The sequence below is a fragment of the Gracilinanus agilis genome, chromosome 1 (assembly GCF_016433145.1).
Source record: "Gracilinanus agilis isolate LMUSP501 chromosome 1, AgileGrace, whole genome shotgun sequence".
Lineage (NCBI taxonomy): Eukaryota > Metazoa > Chordata > Mammalia > Didelphimorphia > Didelphidae > Gracilinanus > Gracilinanus agilis.
Window position 1 is genome coordinate 153,740,433 of NC_058130.1, and position 23,187 is coordinate 153,763,619.

A 23,187-nucleotide genomic window follows, 5' to 3' on the forward strand; every position below is an offset into this window, starting at 1 on the left:
CTTTCTTTCTTTCTTTCTTTCTTTCTTTCTTTCTTTCTTTCTTTCTTTCTTTCTTTCTTTCTTTCTTTCTTTCTTTCTTTCTTTCTTTCTTTTCCTTCTTTCTTTCTTTCTAAAACCCTTACCTTCCATCTTGGAGTCATTTCTGTGTATTGGTTCCAAGACAGAAAAGAGGTAAGGATTAGGCAATGGGGGTTAAGTGACTTGTCCAGGGTCACACAGCTAGGAAGTATCTGAGGCCAGATTTGAACCTAGGACCTCCCATCTCTAGGTCTGGCTCTCAATCCACTGAACTACCTAGCTGCCTCCAGGTTCTTTCCTACAACAAATAGTCCTACTAGAAATATTTTGGTGTACAGATGGCTTTTATTTTTGTTATTGATCTCTTTGGGGTTTATATCTATAAATGCAATTTCAAGGTTAAAGGGTATGGATATTTTCATTATATTTTTAAAAATAACTCCTAATCGCTTTGCACATTTGTACCAATTCACCATTCCACCAATAATACATTAGTATGCCTTTTTTCTCTAGCCTCTCCAATATTGACAATTCTCATCTTTTGTCATATGTTCACATTTTGTTGGATGTGAAATAAAACCTCAGAGTTGTTTTACTTTTCATTTTTTATTATTAATAATTTGAAGACTTCTTTCATTTTATTGTTAACTTTTTTCAAATCTCCAAAAATATATTTTGGCTGGAGATATAATCATTTCCTGAAATTGTAGTATTTTAAATTTATTTCACACTAGAATAAGTTTAAAAAATAAACTTGATAAAAAAAAAGGATTCAAAGATTACAAACTTCTGCCAAGATCACATCTCAAAGACATTCTACATTTTCAGCTTCAATTATTTTGTTTGTTTTTTTCCTGAGACCGTCATAATATATTTTAAATGGCTATTCATAATGGATGAAGTGTTGAGGCCTCTAATTTCCAAATCTAGAATTGGTTAGATGTATATAAATTATATCATCCAAGAGATATAGGATCAGGAAAGAAGGCAGATGAGTTCTTCACTGATACCCATGAAATGTGAAAAAAGATGAAATGGAAGGCCTCTAGTAAATTTGGTTTACTTTCACACTAAATAAATGGTAGTATATGGGAAAAGGTGATGAGGAGGCATTGATGGGTTGGGGTCTTCATTAATGGAAAGAAGGCCAACACTGATAAAATCACATATTCATTAAGTCTTACAAAAATTTTGAGAGAAGCAAGCAAAATTAATTTATTACCTATATAAAGGCAGCATCTAATGGAAGACTGAAACTGCCTGGCATTAGAAAGTCAGTGTTGGGGCACATACAATTAGAATCATGGGTTCTTAGTGTCACATGCATTCTGGGGGTAAAGAAAGATGATCTTTTCACCAAGGGAAGGTAGGAAGCTCTTAACTCAATTGAGTCCTAAAGAGATCCTGAAACCAAAGAGAGGCAATTTTGTGTGTGTGTGTGTGTGTGTGTGTGTGTGTGTGTGTGTGTGTGTGTTTCTGTGTGTGTGTGTTGTTTATCTGTTAAATTTAATGTGCCTCCACCTCAGAATCTGGGGAAAACCTTCTAAACAAAGTTTACATATGAATCATTTTTAGATGATCTCTATAATAGATAGCAGGATTCATTTAAGGTACAAAGCAATAGATGTTAGGAATAGGATAGTTATTTATTTTCTTCATCACTAGAGAAATACTATAAACACAAAAAAGACCAAAAAGCATATATTAACAAATACTTAAAAGATAAAACTTTAACCCACCTCTTTATACTCTCCTCAAAGGTAAAGAAGATTTGAAATGCTTGTGGGACTGCTAAACAAATTTCATTTAAGTCAAGGAAACATCCTCTACCAAAGCAGATTGATATCTCTCCAATGCAGAGGACACAGAGAGGATAAGTGACTTTGTCCAGGATTCACACTCCAGGATGTGTGCTCTTCTGGAGTTCAAGGCTGGCTCTCTATTCATTATACCATCGTGCCTCTCTATTTAATAATCTTGTTATCTCATCTAATGATTTTGTTCAAAGATAAGGATGTCAGGAAAGTATCATTTTGTAACCATAGATTACCATAGGGATAGCCTATGCTTCTGCAAGAGAACAGTCTTATGAGGTGACTTGGTGGGGTGCTGAACTGAAGCGGCAGCTCTATGAAGCTCCAAAGTGAGCACTCCAAAATACTGTAGTCAACTAATGGTGTATGTTACTGTATCATAGAATACTTGCCTAAAGTGAGCTTGGCAAATTAATTTTCTACTCTTCTTCAATTGATCTATCCAATGGAAACCTGGCCAACTGAAAGGTCCATTCAATTGCTCCCACTTCCTTTTCTAAAAATGATGCTATATAAAATGAAATAATTCATCTTTGCCAATTATATGTTTTAGAAAAAAATGCCCTTAGTTTGAAGCTTAAACATAAAAGAACATGATGGAAACAAGTTCCTTTTACATGGCAACTGAGCTGCATCGCCTTTTGGATGCATCTCTCCAAGGCTGCTTCATTTTATTATTTCATTTCCACAGATCAGTGTTCTCTTCAGGCAGTTTATACCCCCTCCAATGTGCAAACTATAATCCATCTGTACTTTTTTTAACCTAGATCTCATTTAACTTCAGATCCATGATTCTCTGACCTTTTGTTCTCTCTACCTTGTAGTCAAATATATGATTGTAAAGTTTTAGTCTGATATAAAACATCACTCAAGACTTCACCAAAGATGCCCTGCTACTACATTCCCGAATACTCAAAAAAAAAACCCCAAATAAGTACTTAAGGACTTTCAGTCTTTTCTCTATCTATATTAGTCATGTTGTCAGTCCTTATATAGTTCCTCTCTGTGGTTTTCTAACCCTGGAAGATCATTCTACTCCTGTAGCCCCTTCTAATTGATCAGTTCCTCTCCATTTTTAAGGAAAGAGTCCAGGCCAGCCACATTCATTCCATTCCTCTAGTCCAGGGGTCGGCAACGTATGGCTCTTTCTGCAGGAGCCATAAAGTCAAATTTTTTTCAGGCACTGTTACAGGAGTGCACTGTGAGCACTGTACGGCTCTCACAAAATTACATTTTTAAAAATGTGGCGTTTATGGCTCTTACAGCCAGAAAGGTTGCAGACCCCTGTTCTAGTCTCTGCTCCTGAGTCTCTGGACTTTTTTCTCTGCCATAACTTCTAGATACCTTTTCCTCATCCCTTTTCAGCATCCTTTTATTGTCATCTCCTATTAGAATGTAAGTTCCTCAAATGTAGAGACTGTATTTTTGCTTATATTTGTATATATTGAATTAAATGGAAAGTGAATTTAAAAAATTATATTGAATGTTCATATGGGAGGATTTTTCTCCATAGTTTCCCATCTTTTAAGTAAAGGAGAAGTATAAAAGAAAGTATATGGATTTATGCAATCCCCAGAGTAGAGAGCATCAGCATAATGACTCTTGAAACATGACCATAAATGACGTCTCTACAAGTTTTGAGGAGTGATAAGCTTGAAATTTAGAGGGCCTCATGAAAAATGCAGGAAGAACTAATGGCATATTATATGTGTCATTCACAGAAAAGAAAAGGACTTTTTGTAAGACCTGTCATATGTGAAAATAAGCCAAGAATGATTAATGTAAAAAGAAAGAATGCACAAAGATCTGGGTAGACAGGAAGGTCTAGAATAACATCTTTCTCTAGTTGAATGCTGGAAACATAGCAGCAGTAAAATTCATTGAGCCTCAAGGTCATTTAAATTTTTTTTACCTTACTTAATCATGAAATAGGATACAGAAAGAGATAAAAAATGTAAGGGTCAGCTTAATTCTAAATACTTTACAATGAGCATTTTCCCAACAGATCACAGAATAGGAGCTTTATAAAGTCACAAGATAACTCTTTCTCTCTTACTACATAATTCAGCAAGAAGAAAAACAAAACATGTTCCTTCTACATGTATTTTGAGCACAGTGCTTTCATTTGAATCCTCTGGTCCTTATCTGTTCTATCCCCTCAGCACTATGGACCCTAATATATATATACATATATATATATGAAAAAAATATATATATATATGTGTGTGTGTGTTTGTTTTCAGACTTTTTATCATTCAAATGATAATTTAAAAACCTTTAAGTAACATAGCACCTAACCCACTTTATTCTCATTTTCCTTTTTTTAAAGGTGATTTTTTCTCTCTCTCTTCTTTTTAAACAAATCTCTCATTTCAAGAAATGAAAAATTGGTCAATTATTTTCACTTTTTATATGATCTAGTGGGAAAAGCAAAGGCTTCTACCTTTCTCTGTCTCTGTCTCTGTCTCTGTCCTTCTGTCTCTGTATCTCTCCTTATTTGCATGTACTGAGATCTACCATGCTTGTTTAGGGTAGGGGAGGAAACTTTCAGATTTTTATAGTAATACATGTTCCATTGGGACAACAGATTACAACTGAGAGAAAGGTGATATAAAATAGGAGAGGAAATGTCTTCTAAGATAAAAATTTGAAAAATCTGGATTGTTGCTTTCCAAAATATTCTTTTGGAAGATTTGATTTCGAATTTCAGATTCTCAGATTTTGTTGCATATGCTTACATATGTTATACGAATTACTTATCTCTCCATATGCTCTTGCTCATATTGTATCCTTGCTCAGAAGTCTCTGTCTTCTCTGCCATTCCAAATGCTCCCCATCTTTCCAGATGCCCTTCAATCCCATCTCCTTTGTAAAGCCTTCCTGACTACTTTGGTTCATTGTAATCTTTCCCCCTTTTTAATTCTTAGAGCACTTATTATCTGTACCACTTTTTGGGTACTCATCCATAGACGACCCTGTGCATCCCTTCTCTTTTCTTGAATCAGATGGTAAGCTCCTTGAGGGCAGGAATCCTGTCTTATAAATTTTAATATCCTCCACCACACAATTCTTCACTCTGGAGGAACTTGGTAAATGTGTGTTGAGCTGATTAAGCATGCACTTTAAGACTTTTCTGCCTGACATAAGAGTTTTGTTCCATTCCTCTTAAAGTTTCCTAATGGCAATATCTGGGTATGGACACTTTTAAACAAAAGAAAAAAAATGGATTAACAATTAAAGTGTCAGTGCCATTTTTACTGGTGTCATCTGTTCGATTTCAGGAGCATGTGCCCATGTGAACAGGAGCTTAAACAATTGCCCATTCAACTAAAAACTGCCTTGTTTCCAAGAAAGAGGGTGTAACCCTGCCAGCGACTGCTGGGCTCCATCTGCTGCTACCTCTGAAGTCAGGGAGAGGCAGAGGATCTCCATGGAACAGAATAGCTAGACAGGAGGCAAAAAAGATTGGGATAATAAAGAAAATGCTTGGATATGAGAAGACACTAACATGTTGGTGAGCATGTAAGGGCTGTACTCTTAACTCATTAAGGCAGATTTCTGAGCTTCAGTACATGAAGTTTTGACTTTTCTTCCCCTCAGTGGTTAAGCCAGGTCCCTCCCAAATGAGGAAAGAATGCTCTCCCTCCCAGGAGAGGAATTTGCTCATTCCACATTTTAAATCTATTCAGACTATTCTCTACATTCATAGTTAGTACACTTAGGGTGGTACTTTAACACCAAGGAGTGATTTAAGCACTGAGAGAGAATTTGGCTGGAAAAGAAGAATGCTCCTATTCCTTTTTAAAAATTCAACATTTAAATTAATCAGAAAAGTTTCCTGAGAAATAGTGAAGATATGTGATTTCCTAGACAAAAATATAAGGAGTTACCAATTTTTAAAATCATTTGCCCATCACAGAATGTTATAGTAAGAAGAATGGGCAAGTTTTGCCTAGACTACTTTGGGACAGCCCACAGGCTGTTGGGAAATTGCTAACTGAGGACCCAGTCAAATGTGCAGCTTAGGGACAGGCTTCCTATTCTCCCAGAACTAGAGAATTTCCCCTGGATAGTGCTATTCATGGGCTAAATGACCCTGAGGGAGTAGAAGTGTTTCAGGGAGCAGATTTGAGAGTAATGAGTTTAGTTATGAGGAGGATGTAGGGGGAATGGGTTTGTCTGTTCAAACTACAGCTTAGTGCATATTTCTGAGCATATGTATCAGGATGAATGGAGCTTTAGTAAGCATGTCTTGAGTTAACATGCCTAAGAGAGTCAACCAATTATTCTAACCTATTGAAATAATTTTGGATCCTGACTCCGTCTCTCCCAAATTCATGTCATTTATAAATTTGAGAATGTGGTTCAGTCATTTCAGGCATGCCCAACTCTTCGTGACACCGTTCCCTGTTCTCTTGGCAAAGATACTGGAGTGGCTTGTCATTTTATTCTCCAGCTCATTTTACAAATGAGGAAACTGAACCAGAGTTATATGACCAACCCAGAGTCATACATCTTGCAAGTCATCTATAAATTTGAGAATAATAATAATTAATGTAAATTGTACTTTAAATTTTGCAGTTTTCATGTTGTACCTTGTTTGTTCTTGTACCACTGTGAGGCAGGTGCAATTATTTTCTCTATTTTATTTTTATTATTTTTAAATTATTCATTTATAAGTATTTATCATGTTTATTAATTTGTAAATATTTATTATATTTATTTATTTTAAAAAACCCTTACCTTCCATCTTAGAATCAATACTGTATGATGGTTCTTGAATCGCCTACGGTCACACATCTCGGTCAAATTTGAACCTAGGACCTTCCATCTCTAGGCCTGGCTCTTAATCCACTGAGCCACCCAGCTGCCCCCCACAATTTTTCTATTTTATAGTGGAATTGAGCCTGAGAGGGTTAAATGACTCTACTAAGTGTCTGAGGCAGCATCTGACCCCAAGCAGTGTTTTATCCACTAGGCTACCTCACTTCCTCTATAAGCATGAAAAATCCATTTGCTATGAGTTTATGCAATTCATTGAGAGAAATGTTGACTAGAACAAAGCCAAGGACGTATCCTCAAGACGCTCCAGTAGAAACCTCCTTCCTGTTTGACACTAATCCCCAAATCATCCTTCTTTGACTTGAGTCAGTTAATTCCAAAATCACCCAGCTGCCTTATTGTCCAGTTTTATGTCTCTCCATCTTGTCTTCAAATAGATCAAGAAATACCATGTCTGAAATCTTGCTGAAATCTAGGAATACTGTTTCTATGGCATTCCTTCTTTTCAGTCTAATAACCATAGAAATGGAAATAAAGTGAGTCTGGCATTACTTGTTGGTAGGGCAGTAGACAGAGCCACCGGACCTGGAGTGAGGAATCTCAAGTTAAAATCTGGCCCCAGATACTTAGTAAGTTGCACAAGTCACCGAACTTGTTTGTCACAGTTTCCTCAACTGTAAAATCAGCATACTAATGTCACCTACCTCCCAAAGTTGTTGTGAGAATCAAATGAGATAATATTTATGAAGTGCTTGGCATAGTGCCTGGCACATAGGAGTTGGTACTATATAAATGCTAACTATTATTAATTATGAACATTAAACAAACATTATTAACAATTAGGTTTACTAAACATATTATTATTAATTAATATTTTAATCATTATTATTAATTATTAGCGAACAAGTAGTATGGCTATTACTGCTTCTTTTTTAAGTAACCACAAATTTTCTTATTGAGAGTATATTTTAAAATTTTGCAAAACAAATAACTATTAAGTTAATACACCTTAAAAAAAATCAGTACATCCTCAGGTTGTTAAAATGTTAAAGATAAATTTCTGATGAGTGAGAAGTGTGGTAGTGAGTAGAGTGGGAGAAGAGGATATAGATTTTTTTTCTCTTACCTTCTTGGACTCAGTTCTCTTGGTTCAGAGTCAAGAAACTCTGTTTCCTCCTCCATTTCCTTTTCTGGGGCACTGCTACCTTCAGAAAGCTGGGGTGACAGCATTTCCCATTCGTTTTCATGGGCAACCACCTTTAGCAAAAGGGCATCTGAATCCGTCTCGTTTGTGCTCTTATCCTTATTTTTCCTTGCCAGTTTGCCCTGAGGGGATTTCTCCTGTCTCAAAGATTCATAAGGATTTTTTTTCTTTGTCTCTGCACAGACCTCAATCTGTTCAGCTTCTCTGAGTCTCTGATCTTCAGCCATGATGGAATGTCCAGACCCCAAGTTCCCTGTTTCTGGCTGGCTGGAATTCTGTTCAGGTGACGAACTGTAAACCTCACTTCTGCCCAAGACCATCCACTCGGGATCTTGCCTAGGGCTTTCTAGAGATATCCTTTCATCTTCCAGCTTTGGAGGCACAATGTAAGAAACATTCTCTATTAAAGGTCCTTTTGCAGACTGGCCTTTCCTTTCATTTATTGCAACTGCCTGAGATATATCCTGAGAGGCTGCTGAAAGCTCTCCTGGAAGCTCCATTTGCTTTGGCTTGACATTGACTTCTTGTAATTCAGATTTACTTTCCTTTGGTTCAAGGGGAACCTTCCTCTCAGAGAAGTTTTCTTCATGGTCAACAAGAATATAATCCATCTGTAGTGCACTCTGGTCCTCATTCATCTCCATACGTGTGTCTACTTTCTTTCCTGTTCTTAGCTCATGATCCTTGCTAGAATCAAATTCCACTTCAAAATCTAATGGATTTGGTTTAACATCTATGTGTGAATAAAGAGAGAAGGGAGTAGGGGAAAAGGGCAAAGACATCTTGGTTAGATGCATTATGTAACTTTCTTTTATATTTCAAAATGAAAAATATTTTCTAAAACCCTTAAAAAATTCACAGTGACTGATTTTGTTACTTTCTATGTATGTTATTGGGGTCAAGCATTACAAGCAATTTAAATTACAGAGAGGACTTCTTTGACAAGACTGCAAGGACGAATTTTTTTTTTATCCGACATGCATTTCAAGCTTAGTTAGTACCCCATGGCACTCTCTCTTCCTGTTAAATCATTCCTCTCTTTCCTACATATGATACTCATTTCTCATCTCCAAGCTTTTGCAAACTTACAGGGGGGAAATGAATCTCATACATGCAGTCTCTTAAATCATTCAAAGAAAGCCATGTTTTGTTAGTTAAGGCAACATGTCTTACCATTAGGTGGCCTCATGTCTCCACCTGCTGGTGAATCAGAATTACGAGCTGACCCAAGATTGGAACCAGATTCTAATGGCAAGGATGCTGGCTCCGGATCTTCCTCTATATATAATTCAAGTAACTGGTGCCTGGCCTTACCGTCTCTTTCCTCTGAGTGACTCGTGGTAGCTTTTCTGGACAGCAATGTGGGGAACATTAGTTCTTCCATTTCACTATCAGAAGATTGTTCCTCATCTGAGAGCACTTCCTTCTCCTTCATGGAGCTTTGGGGTACCTCTGTGAGAAATGACAAATCAAAGGGAGGAGTATATGGCATAAGTGGATGTTTGGTGGAAGGCTCCTCCAGAAGAGGTTCACCACCATAGTGGAAGTGTTCAGGTTCTTTTATTGCTCCTTCATCAGAATTGGTAGCCATTGCGCCATCTTCAAAATCTCTCCAAGTGGCTGCTGAGGGAGAAATAGTTGGTCTTCCTGTATAATTTTCAGGGTTATACTCTTCTGATGGTGATTCTTCCATTCCCCTCATTGTTCCATTGGAAGTGTTCATCACATCACTGAAACTGTGTCCTACAATAGCCTCATTTCTATCATAAAAAGGGCCTGAGCCTGTTAGGGTCCCAGTATTGGCTTCTGGCTCTTCATCAGTTAAAGAATTTTCAGTGTTAATCAGGGCACTTGTATCTTTTTTGTTTTCAGGAAAGATATCACCTGATAAGCAAGAACTGTTCACCTCTATAGTAGCTGGTGTCTGGGCAATCATGGTAGCATAGGCGCCTGTGTTTTCAACAGTCAAACTCTCCATTTCCGATGGTCTCAAAACTGATGCTATTTCTAGGGTTGTTTCATTTTTGAATTCTCCTATGTTTGCACCATTGTTACCATTGTTAGCCAGTACAGAAGGCTTAGAGGAAGTTCTGGGAGAGAATGAAAGATCTAATTTGTCAACATTTACTTGTTCATTATTTGGATTCAAGGAAAATTGTTTTTCAGAATGCATTCCCACATCATGAATGGCAAGTTTCTGTCCAGTAACCATATTGGCTTCTTCATTTCCCTCTAATTCAGTGAGGTAAAACTCACAAGCTTCCCCTCTAGGGCTGGCTGAAGCTTGGGCAAGATGCTGCCCAGTTTCTTCCTTCATTTCATATTCATGACACACATCAGGACTGGTAGAAGACTGAGAGTTGCTGTCCTGGTCACAGTGACTCAAAATATCTGGATTTTCACCATCAGCTTTCAGGGCAAAGGGCTGTTCAGTATCAGTCCAGAGATCAGGCATAGCTGAGATAATTTGCCTACCATCCTGGAAATTGTCATGCAAAATATCTGGGACAAATGTACCTGGAGAGATCTCAGCAGGTAGAGAACTATTCCATTCAGAGTTGGACTCTATTGTCATTTGAGAGGAAGGGCTGATATCAATGGAATCATTTGCATGAGGAAATTCTGAGTCTGGCTGATCCAGAGCAGGGAAAACACTGTCTTGATATAGTTCTTGGTTATGGCTTTTAGGCACAGACTCAGTAGCAGCAGTTGATATGAAGAGTTGTTCTTTTAAATCCCTTTCTTCTCGACTTGACTCAAATTCCTCAGACTGCTCCATCTGTATAGTATCTGAGACTATTTGTGTTGGTTGAATGTTCCAAAGTGGTTGATCCATTTTCTCATTATTATGTTGAAAGGGTGACTGGTTTTCATCTGTGAAAGGATTAACATGATGTATTTCCTTGGATTCAAAATCACCCTGAATGAGTACATTCCATGGATCTACCTTTTGGCTTACAAAAGAGGTCTCTTTCAAAACACCATGTGAATCAGAGTGTTTCATTTCCTTAGGACTCTTTATTGGGGGCAAAGTATCCCACCAATCATCTCCCTCAGCTGAAAATCCAAGACTTTCCTCTTTGGACTTATGCTTTACTTCTGACTCATTTTTGAGAGACTTTTGTAATGATGCCTCTGTTGTTACATCTTCAGTCTTCAATGTCTCTGGAGAATATTTTGCCTCCTCACTAAATTCAGATGCTTGTTCCTCAGTTTTATTCAGAGGTGAGAAATTCCAATGATCAGGACTGCTTTGGTCTTCATTAAATGGGCTTCCTTGACTCTCACCTTTAGTTATTTTCCAGGAATCTTTTTCTTCAGAAAATTCCTGACTTTCATGATCTGCTATGGTCAAACATACATTTTTTTGATTAAATATATTCCATATCCTAGAATCCTTCTGCAAATCTGCTTGGGAAGCCATCAAATGAACTTCTTTCTCCAGTTTATCTTCCCCATTAGGGCTGCTATTAGTTCCTGAGCTTGTTATAATGGACTTAACATCATTATTGAGTGCTGTTTCAGGAATTTCATGCTCATTTTTGGGGTATTGATTACCTTCTGAACTTCTTTCCGGAGACCCTGAATTTTGAGAAGTATTGCCTCCATCTGGGCTTGATAAAGAAGAAAGAGAGTCATCATCATCCACTTGGGCATTCCAGATATCTAAACTTTTAGGAACTTTGTGTTCAACAGCCTCTTGAATTTCATCCATCATTTTCCCTTGTATGTCTCCCATTTGAGGCACCATTTCTGGCTGGACACCAATGGAAACAAGTTCAGAGTTTTCATTATTCTCTGCACTCCAGTCATCTTGATTCTTTCTCTGATAGTCCATAGGCTTCATATCACCCAAGCTGGACATAGCAGCAGATGGATCACTTAGATCAGGGCTTGATGCACTTGAGTGTGTATATTCACTGGACATAATATCATCCTCGCCATTTCCTGTTTGAAAATCTTCTATAGGAAGATGATGTCTAATATTTTTCATTTCATGGTCTTCATTTAATTCAAGACTTGTTCCATTGGCTTGAGAATCTCCACTAACACATGCATTCCAAATATCAAGACTCTGAGGACTTTTAAGAGACACCTTGTCTATTTTCTCTGTGGGCATAGCCTTCAGTCCCAAAATTTTATATGTCTCATTTTCCTCAAGGTTCATTTCAGATAATCCATGCTCTTTTACAGATTCATTCTGAATTGATAAAATATTAGCAGTATCAACTGGATTTTCCTGATCCATGAAATGCTTTTCATAGGCATTGCTTGTCTTCAGGTTATTTGTGGAAGCTCTTGCTTGAGCACCACTAGTCCCTTGGTTAGTGGTATTGTCCTGGAATTCCACCAGCTCCTCTGGGAATTCATTGATGTGAGGACTCGATGCAACTGAAGGAGAGCTACTTTTAACAGAGTCATCATGAGTCCCTTGATTTTCAAATGCAACAGGAGAAAACAGTTCTTGGTCACATTCCTCTTTTCCTGAACTTCCTGAAGTACTCTCTACCTCAGAACTTCTTATATCCTCTTCAATTAAATATTCCTTACTGATATTTTCTTGTACATTCTTTTCTTCTTCACTCTGGTTATAACTCTGATCCTTTAAGATATCTGAATGCTCGATCTGTTTTTTGCTCTCAGACCTTGTTGCAAAGTATCCTCCATTGCCCCCTGAAGGACTTTCTTGTATTTCCTGGTTGACAGAATCAGCCAGAGGGATGACAGGAGTAAAAGCTTCTTCCTGCTCATTTTCTAAGATTTCTAGGTTATCTGAGATGTTGCTGTCTTTAACTTTTTCTGATGAGCTCAGAGTCTCCCAAGGTGATTTGTTTTCATCTGAATCTACAATGGGTGATGAGTCAGGCAGTATTAAAGATGACATATTGTCATCTTTCATGACTGTATCCCAAATATTGCTAAAGATTTGTTGTCCACTTTTCTCATCTAATGAATTGAATTCATTGAAGGTGGCATCTTTGCTTTTCTCAGAGGCGTTGTAGGGCATATGGTGCTCCCATCCTACCTGATTATCCTCCTGACTCTCAACACTCCATGGTTCTAGCTGTTTCACTAAAAATCGAGTTTCTGGTTCTGTACTCTCATGCATGTATCCTTGAGCTTGACCTTCTCTGGAAGTCTCCATTCCTCCACTACAGTCATCCCAGTCTAAATCATTATCCAGATCGGAAATAGTTGCTGTTGACTGTGTGTCCTCAAGAATGACTCTATTCCACAAGTCGATGTTCTCAGGAGCTGCCTGCTCAGGATCTGTGCCACTATGCATGAGGGTTAGTTGCCGATTTGTTTCGTTATACATCTGCATCATTCTAGGATCATCATAACTAGATTGGCTACTTTCCCCAGCATCATCCTCAGTCAAGAAATTCTTAGTATCTGGATACTCTAGGTTGTGCAAATCTTTATGTGAATTTGAAGGGACATTAGTTTCTGAACTGACTGTCACAATCTGGCTATCATTTGGTGTATGTGTTGTCCACATCTCTAGGGTCTCAGGACCTGAACTAATTCGATTTCTGTATGATGGCAGCTCCATTGGCTGAGGAAGATTTTCAACATCATTTGACTTATTCAGTGAGGTCTCTTCAGAAGCTATGTTAATATCACGATAAAAAGTTTTGTCCTCAGTTTCTTTTTCCTCCCCTACAAAGGTAGGTGATATGTAGGAATCTGAAGTAGAGTAGTTGGTATCTAATTCAGAAGCAACCAAATCTTCCCCTACATTGGATGCGCTAAAGTCTGAGCACCTATATGATAAAAAGGAATCTTCCCAGGGAGCTGGAGCTCCTTCCTTATCATTTGCTTCATACAAGTTCCAGGTGTTAACCTTTTCAAATGATTTTCCCCTGATGTCAGAACCATTGAACCTATCCTGATTTTCCCTAATCAGCTTAGAATTATTCCAAATAATGTCAGAATCAAGACTGGGATTCTCAGACTCAATATGGACATTGTTGGTGTCACCCTTGCTCTCATCCCAAGCTTCTGAAGTCACTTGATTATTTGGAGTTTTTGATGAACTCTCCAATGGAACTTCTGCAGAAAAAGGAAGTTCTCTCTTTTCCATAGCCCACTCATTATGATCCATTTGGGGAGTCAGATTTCTGTCCAACTGAGGCACATTCCAGGCTTTTTCCAGAGTATTGGTGTTATCTTCTTTATTAAATTTAGTCCAGGCAGGGAAGGGCTCTGAATCCACCAGTCTATCACCATCACCTGCAGGATTTTCCCATGGATCTCTTTCCATTGCAGAAGGTGAGCTGGACTCCCACATAGTAACAAAGTCTTTTATCAAGTGGCATGTCCCTTGAGGGGAAGCATGGGATGTCTCAGGAGGCAGTTTCTGGTGTTCTGGATTGTCTTCACTTTGTTGGTGGGTGTCAGTGTTATCCATGATGTGTTGTTCAAGTTGGGTCTCCCAAGGACCCAGTTTTGAGTATCCACCATGTCTTGGCTGCTTTTGCTGATATACAGAATCTGAAGCTCTCCTATCAATGAGACTTGCCTTATGATCTTTCCAGGATTCAGGGCTCTGGAAGACAGACTCCTGTTCACTGGAACTCCATGCATCAGCATTCAGTAGGGCAGGATTTTTAGAGTCCATTTCTAAACCACCCCACCAGCTGCTGCACCTCATACGGGTTTGAGTAGATCCCGTACGATCTAAGTCATTGATTTTTTGCAGCATGTCTTCTGGGAAGAGCAAGGTTGGGTCCTCTGTCAAGGGAGAACTTTCCACAAAGCTATTCATTGGGGTTGGTGGGACTCTTGTCCCAACATTTTTTAGGCGCTCAGAGGGAGGAGAGTCTTCTCCTACAAAATCATTAAGACTCAAAGTTCTTTCTGAGAGGTCCCCGGGGCTTTCCTGCCTCTGGGCAAATTCCCCATCAAATTCCAGAAGGTTATCTTTTTCAGCTACTGCCATCAGTAAACCTGCTGAATAATTAGACATGTCACTCCCTAATAGATTCATCTCATCAAGTCCTTTTGGCACTGTGGGTGGCTGTCCTTCTGATGAATCACTGTTGGGAAAGAAGTCATCTGCTGGGGAATAGTCAGCCGAACGGGAAGATGACTGGGATTGCACAGAAACATTGGGTGCTGGGTCAAAGTTGAAAAGATCGAAATGTTCCCCATCCTCTCCAGACTGTGGTTTATGTTCTTCAGCTATTGCCCCTTCTGGGATGGGACTATAGGAATCAAATCCTGGGAGGAGGCTATGATGAGATCCAGTACCTTCACCAACTGGACTGTCATCACTTAAGAAAACTGAGCTCTCCTTGGAAGACCGGCTGCTCCGAATAGTTGCCAACCCACTATCAGGACTCACAAGGTCTACATTGACATCCACCTGAGCTGGGATGGAGCCATTGAGGTCCTGAGGGTTTTCTATGAAATTCACAGAACTGGGTTGTGGTTCTACATCAGAACCATATAACTCCATGATGCCAGAAGACCCCTGAGAAAGTGGTGCACTTCCAGCCACGGCTTCCGTGGAGGATGTCCGGCTATTGGAGACCATTTCTGAACACCTCCTGTTAATGACTTCCTTAACCAGGAGAACCATCTGATCAGAAGTTACCAAAGGATCCTCTTGCTGATATACAAGGATCTCATCACAGCCACAATCAAAGGGTTCCAGCTCCAGACAAGGATTCTGACACTCTTCCAGTTCACAGCAGATCTGTCAGGAAAGCACAGCATTTCAAATGAACATGGCCATTACCTCAGGCATCTTTGCAGAGAACTCATATCTAAATATCTAAACCTCTTACCTACTTAGGATCAAGATAATATGTAAAACAAAGTAACTTAAAAACCAAGGCCTTTATTTCAGTGAAACACAGCTCATCTGCCTCCAAATGGCTACACACAAGAATTAAATTTGCACAAAACAAAAATAAAACCATAGGGGTAGAAGGATTTCCTTGGGAAAGGATTGTAATATCTCCAGTGGACCATTCTGGAGTATTTGAGGAGGCACTGTCCTATTTGGAAACACCTGAGTTCTAAATGTCTTACTTTATCCCCATATGCCATATACTCCTCCTTCCAAGCTCAAGCTATATACAATGAATGAATGAAAAAACATTTATTAAGTATTTACATTTAACATTTATTAAATACTTACTCTTTGCCAACAACTGTGCTAAATAGTGGCATAAGAGCAAAGATAGTTCCTGCCTTCAAGAATAATTCTTTCTAAATGGGATATAATGACACATATAGGGAAGTGGTGAACACAGAAGGATATTTTGGTATGGAAATGATAAGGATGGTTATAAAATGGCAAGGAAAACACTAAGTAATATCCTGAGGATTTGGTAGCATTTGCTGACAATCTAATATAAACAGAACAGTAGCAGAGTAATCGTAACTTCAGACTGCTACCTGTGACCTCTGGGAATGGGAGGGAAGAATAAGGACCACTCTAGAGCCTTCCTGCATGACCATATATTATTATTAGGATATGGAGAATTATAATATAACAATTTACAAGAATCACTGGATATCTTTAGGTTGACTAACAGTTCAGCCCACAAGTAACATTGGAGTAAAGGAGAGAATCTGGTTTCTTCTTCCTATGGCAAATTCCACTTGGGAAGTATGTGAAAATCATAATCATTTCCAATCGGCCCTTATTTGGGGGAGGAAGCCCTGGGCTCTCTGAGGAAACTGGTATTTAAGGTTTATGATGACACATTCAAAGACTTGTTTTTAGCCTGACATATTCTGAAACCTATTCTATAGCTAGCCTTTTCTACTTAAATTCTTAAAAGCTGATCTTCCACATAAATAATTTATCCCAGTGTTCTATAGATCATTAATTTAGAGCTGGAACATATTTTAGAGATCATCTAGGCACACCTTATTTTATAGGTGAGGAACCTGGAGAGAGGAAATACAATTTTCCCATCATCATGTAGGTAATAAGTAGCAGAGACAGGATTTGAACACAAGAACTTGGCCTTCTAATCCAGTGCTCTCTCCAATTTACATGTTGAAAGCAATAAAACTATTTGAGTGGGTTGCTCACTTGATTGCACAGCTCCACATTCTCTGAATATACAGCTATCTGTCGTCTTGTCTGTTGTTCATCTGATAAGTAACTGGCCAAAAGGATAAGTACATCAAAGCCATACTTCTCTGTGAAAATCTTCAGGTCAGTAGCCATGTTTTTATGAAACATGCAGTCCTAGAATTGAAAAAAAAGTAGGTTATCATAGGAATTCTTAATGATATAACACACATATATTCACACACAAATGGTCTAATTCTAAAAAGTATCATATGATGAAGAATAAATAATCAAAATGAGTGTATTTAAAGTTATTTTCTTTTGATAATTTTTTGAGAAGTTTATACCATTCATTAAGATAAAAGCAATACTATTAAGTCAGTGTTGGGAATCACTTTTACAATAAAAGAAACAATTCTTTCCTACACAATTAAGAGCAGCTAGTAAAAGATGGAGCCACTCAGGAAAAGCTATATTTCTTACATAAGATGCCCAGAGGAGACATCTGCAAAAACAGAGTGTGTGGAGTTTAAAGGAATTCCATAAGCACATACGGGACGCAAAGTGGAAATGGCTGTCCAAACACTGAAGGAGAGAATGAATTTGCAGTCAGTGAATGGGAAAAAGGAAACTATTCTGGTTGCACAGAATGGCAATTCATTCTGTTTATGCCGGATTCAATGAAACCCTAGTGCTGGTGATCGTGTCTGACAACTTAGCTCTAATGCAACAAGGACAGAGGTTAATGTTGAATTTCATATTGTGCATACCATAGTTTAAAAGATTTTACTATCATAGGGACCAATAAGGGACCTGTTAAAACTAATTTGAACTCATTTGAACTCCACAGACAAAATAGGAAAATGCTCAGTTATCCTTTAATCCACTACTCATTTTAACAAAATAACTTCCATTTCTGAGTCACAGTAATCTTCCTAGAATGTTAGAATGCTAACCTGTTATTGTCAATTCAGTTCAACAAATATTTATTAGTGCAATTGACGATGCTAACATCTATTTGTGTAATGGAGTTGGCTCGTTTGGGTTTGGGTCCAGGCAGTTCCTATGGAATAGGGCTCTCTTATAAGGGGATCCACTAGACTTTGACAGTAGAAAAGTTCTCAGATCATCTTTATTCAGATTATTGTTGCTATGCATGTGATTTATAAATTTGTATATCCAGCCTGAACCTTTCTCCTGAGCTCTATTCCCACATCACCAGAAGCCTTTTGGTCTTCTTTGGTTGAATTTCCTATAGACATCTTAAACCCACCATGGACAAAATCTTTCCCTCCCATACACACTCTCCCCACTTCCCAACTTCCATATTATTATCAAGAGCACCACCATCCTCTTAGGCACCTAAGCTTACAGCCTCATTGACATTCTTATCTCCTTGCTTGTGTTCACCCCACATATCCAATCGATTGTTCATCTGATCATTTTTATCTTCACAATCTCTCTCTTATATTTTCCCTTCTTTCCGTTTATACACCCACCACTCTAATGCAAGTCCTCATTAGCTGATATCTAGATTATTTCGCCAAAGCCCGTTACTATCTTTCAAGTCCTTCCCAACTCCAAAACATCCTTCTCTCAGCTGCCAAAGTGATTTTCCCAAAGTGAAGATATGTGTATATCACACCCTCTACTCAATGTATACCAGTGTCTCCCCATCACTTCTGCTATCAAATATAAAATTCTGTGTCCCTTCACCTTGTCTCTTCCTACCTTTGCATTTGTATTATACTTTACTTCTTTCCATGTAATCTGGGATCTAGTAATACTGTTCTACTTGCTATACCTCTCATAAAATACTCTTGATTCTGAGCCTTTTTGCTGGCTGTCCCCAGTGCCCACAAAGCTCTACCTTCTCTTCTCTAATTTCTGGCTTTCTTCAAGTCTTAGCCAAAATCTCACCTTCTCCAGGAAATCTTTCCTGGTCATCTCCATTGCTAGAATCTTCCCTCTGAGATTACATTCCAGTTACACTATGCAATATGTCCCCAAAATCTTGGTGCAGTGGCAAGGTATTAAAGCTTAAATAGCTATAAGCTTATATTTAAATTTAAACTATATATGTATATATAATATATGTTATATTCATATAGCTATTGTTCTATAGCCAGTATCAGAATGTGACTTTTTTGATAAGAGGAAAAGGGAGATTTTTGTATTTTTTTTTTGTTTCCCCAGACCTTTGCTGGGTGCCTGGTAGAGAGAGCCAGAAACAAAGAGACAAAGAGAGATAGATAAAGAGACAGAGAGAGTGCTGAATATGTGAGTGTTAAAAGGAAGCTAATGGTTTTTTACAATTATTGTTATTAAATAATACCAATGCTAAGCCACATGTTAAAGAGAATTCTAAAAAGAGATATGGTCCTGCCAAATAGAAGCTGATATTTCAGGAGGAAACAATATCATATTTATTGCTACAGAGTAAGTAAAAACATTATAATTAGGGCAGCAATATTTTGATTGAACCAGTCAGAACTAATTTTAGATGGTTATGACTGATTTGAAGATTTTCATAGGCAATGACAAATTTTTCTCTTCCCCAAAAGTAAAATGCTTTTTTTATAGGAATCCATAAGTACCTAAAACACCTGAAATGTCAGGAAACAGATTCTTACTGATATAATATAGAGAATTAGTACCTACACAGGGACCTTTCAAGACTCCAGGAGTCCTGGCATATCCAGAGGCTCCAAGAAGCAAGTAGGGAACACATGTGGATTTTGGAGAGGTGATGAGACTTCTAGGGAATGTCTAGGCTCTGGGTGTTTAGAACAAGCCAACCCTTGTCTGGTCATGTCAAATAATATTTCATATCTTTCCATACACTTGAACATGAGTTTTGAGGGTAATTTTTCTCCTGTCCCCAATGTTCTGGGGTATTTTGGAAAATTATATTATAACCACTAAGAAATATGGGTGAAATCCTTCTTCTGGTCTTTTGCTCTTTTGAGTCTTGATTAAATGTTTATCTTTTAAATGCATTCTCTTATTCTCTTCTACTAATAAGGGGAAATTAATTCAGATAATTTTAGAAATCCTCAGATGAGTTTGGAAGGTGACTCACGCCAAGGAAAGAATTACTCCACAGTAACTTGTGTGAATCTAGAACTACATGGAGCATAGGTTACACTTTGTTTCTTGTTGCTTACACAATGATGCTAAATGAATTGTGAAGCATTTTGTTTAAAATAGTGGATAAAATATTCAGAGAGATTTTCCTGGATTAAGAATATTTATGTACTACAGTCTAGTCACCTGCACCTTTCTATCATCCTCTTGATAATCTTCAATTTCACTTCTTTAGTAACACTTAGTGGTATTCCATAGCTTACAGTCATACAATGTCACCAGAAAAATAATGTATTTAAAAAGATGGGCCTTTGCTTCAGAGAGCAACATAGGGTCATTGAAAGAATTGTGTAATTTCCCAAAGCAATTTAGCCTACTCTATTTGTATTCAATTCTAGACCTGGTTCACTATCCTTTTTCAGTGTCTTTCCAAGATCTATATCTATATCTAATCATATCTGTACCTGAATCCATCTATTTCAGTATCTTTCTAGTTATATGTGTATCTTTATCAATATCTAACTTTATCTGAATATTTTCTAAATTTATCCCTACATCTATATATCTCTATCTTTGAACCTAAATCTATATGTCTATATTGATAGCTATGTAGCTATAAAAGTAGCAGCAGTTATATTTCTGTATTTCTAGCTCTGTCTCTTGTCTCTATCTCTACCCTCTTTATCTATCTATCTATCTATCTATCTATCTATCTATCTATCTATCTATCTATCTATCTATCTATCTATCTTATTTGTACTCATGAATGAGTTTTCTATATTATACCCAACTATATACCCTGCCCTGGACATGGTAAAAACGAGCAGGCTACAACAAATTACAAAAGAGGAGTCCTGCAAAAGAAGTGTTATAATATAATCAGGGAAATGTTAAGACATAAAAAGGATGGGCATATCACTTAAAGGAAGAAGGGGATAATCCATAGCTAGTCTCTATGTTTCACTGGCATCCATAAAATGTCAATAGATCTAGAAAGACTCCCAGCATACTATTAGGTCGCACCTCCCCCTTTTCCAGTGGAGGATTTGTGGGAAGACAAGTACCAAAGTTGTCCACAAAGGGTTGGAGTACTCAAATTGATGAGATCACAGATCTGTTGCAATAAGAACCTTTATAATGACATAGCAGACTAGGAAATTAAATATTCATTTGTTCAAAAAACAGTTATTAAAGGGGCAGCTGGGTAGCTCAGTGGAGTGAGAGTCAGGCCTAGAGACAGGAGGTCCTAGGTTCAAACCCGGCCTCAGCCACTTCCCAGCTGTGTGACCCTGGGCAAGTCACTTGACCCCCATTGCCCACCCTTACCAATCTTCCACCTATGAGACAATACACCGAAGTACAAGGGTTTAAAAAAAACAGTTATTAAACACCTACTGGGTGCAGAGGGAAACTAAGTGATACAGTAACTAGAGCACTGGACTTGGAATCAAGAAGACTCATCTTCATGATGAGTCTTTCAAATCTGCTCTCAGAGACTAATTATGTGACCCTGGGCAAGTCACTTAACCCTGTTTGCCTCAGTTTCCTAATCTATAAAACAAGCTGGAGAAGGAAATAGCTAACCATTCCAATATCTCTGCTAAGAAAACCCCAAATAGGATTACAAAGAGTCAGACACTACTGAAAATGACAACTATATAGAGAACCCTGCTATAAAGCTAGAAAGGGAAGCTGTTGCTGGCAAGCACAAAGCCAATAATGAGGGAAATCACCATTACTAGAAGCCTGGTTTTTCTAATTTTGTTAATCTACAAAACTATCAGAAGACCAGTTGGTATCTACTTTGGAATGTGTTCATGGTAACCCTGTATGATATTTATGTACTACTATATTCAGTATTTTATATTCCCTCAATTTTTCTCTGTGATGTTGACTGAACTTGTTCTCTAGAGCAGAGGTGTCAAATTCTCAGTCCACAGTACAAAGCAGATTAAAATGTAATGGAGAATGTTTAACAAAATTAATAAAACTACAATACAACATAGATCATGTTAATTTGTGCTTTCCAAGTCAAAATGTGACCTGCAGAAATCTGTTTCTACTTGAGTTTGCCACAATTGCTCTAGCATTTACCCTGTATGATAGTAGCCACCACAGTATTCAATAGAATACTTGCAATCTCCCTCTTTCTATAAATCACACAGTATTGAGCAAGAAAACTCATTACCTGAATCAGAAAATAATAACAAATTAAATTGGCCAGAAAACTAATGTGCTCTCTCTCCCCAAAGAGAATTGTCCAAATCATGTGGTATTCTTTCTGGCCCTAAGAAAATGTCGAGATTTATATTTGCACTTCAGGCAAACCTGAGAACAAGCAAGAGTCTTGAGGAACATGGCCAGCCTCTCATGTTTGCTCTTCCTTTATGCTGGCGCTGTTTGCATAGCAGATAATTTATTATTGTCTTCTAGCAAAGCAGAGTCATGTGCTAGGATGGTGCTTCTGTTTATGCCAAGCTAGGCTGTCCCTGAATAAACAGCAGTTCATCATCACTGCAACACAACTGTATATTCAGGTTGGCATTTTAGTCTCCCCATCTGCCTTCTACCTGATAAATTACTGTTTTAGTTACATGTATACAAATACTATTTATTAATCTGCTCAAATGTGTCCAAAAATGTGTTTCCCCCCCTTAAGTTAGAATTGTAAAAAAATACTTCATTTGTCAAATGTTTAGAAAGTAGAAAGGTTGGTGTGGTAGTGGTTTGCATGTGGGTGTCTGTTTTCCCTTTCCATCTCCCCCTCTCCTTCTGCATTTAAAGTACAGATTCATTCTCTCAAATGCTGCATGGAACATAGCAAATGGCTCTTTGCTAAACATTGAACTTAGTCATCTGTTGGCAGAGATGCCCCATGGTTAGGAAGAAGGAGCAATGCTCTTAGCTTCCAACACTTAGTGAGCTTTACAACTCAGGAAAGAACCAAGTATTCGTTAATTTTGTTTTAAGATGTTTACTCCTTCCTTTTGGGCTTCCTTATTGAATGAAGAATATCACTGAGGAAAAGAACTTTGTGACTTTCCAGTCAAAAAAGAAAGAGGAGATGTATGATATGTTGAAAAAGGTCTTGGATTTGCAGTCAGAAAATTAGAATTAAAGTACTTATTATTTCACCGCTTAGCGTTGTGTATCCAAGAAAGCTGTGGAACTTTTTCATGCCTTAATTCTTCAACTGTAAAATGGAAATTGAAAAATAGTACAGAATTTGGAGCCAGAGACCC

The 23,187-nt window shown here is 37.9% G+C and overlaps 1 protein-coding gene across 1 annotated transcript in view; it reads right to left on the reverse strand.

The window, feature by feature from the left end:
- PRUNE2 (prune homolog 2 with BCH domain) overlaps positions 1-23,187 on the reverse strand; it is a 236,748-nt gene that overhangs the window by 81,526 nt on the left and 132,035 nt on the right. Inside the window, exons 6-8 of the mRNA XM_044677989.1 lie at positions 16,877-17,035; positions 9,133-15,523; positions 7,741-8,551 (exon numbers count right to left, since the gene is read on the reverse strand). Coding sequence (XP_044533924.1) covers positions 7,741-8,551; positions 9,133-15,523; positions 16,877-17,035 — 7,361 coding nt within the window. The remainder of the gene's footprint in view (positions 1-7,740; positions 8,552-9,132; positions 15,524-16,876; positions 17,036-23,187) is intronic.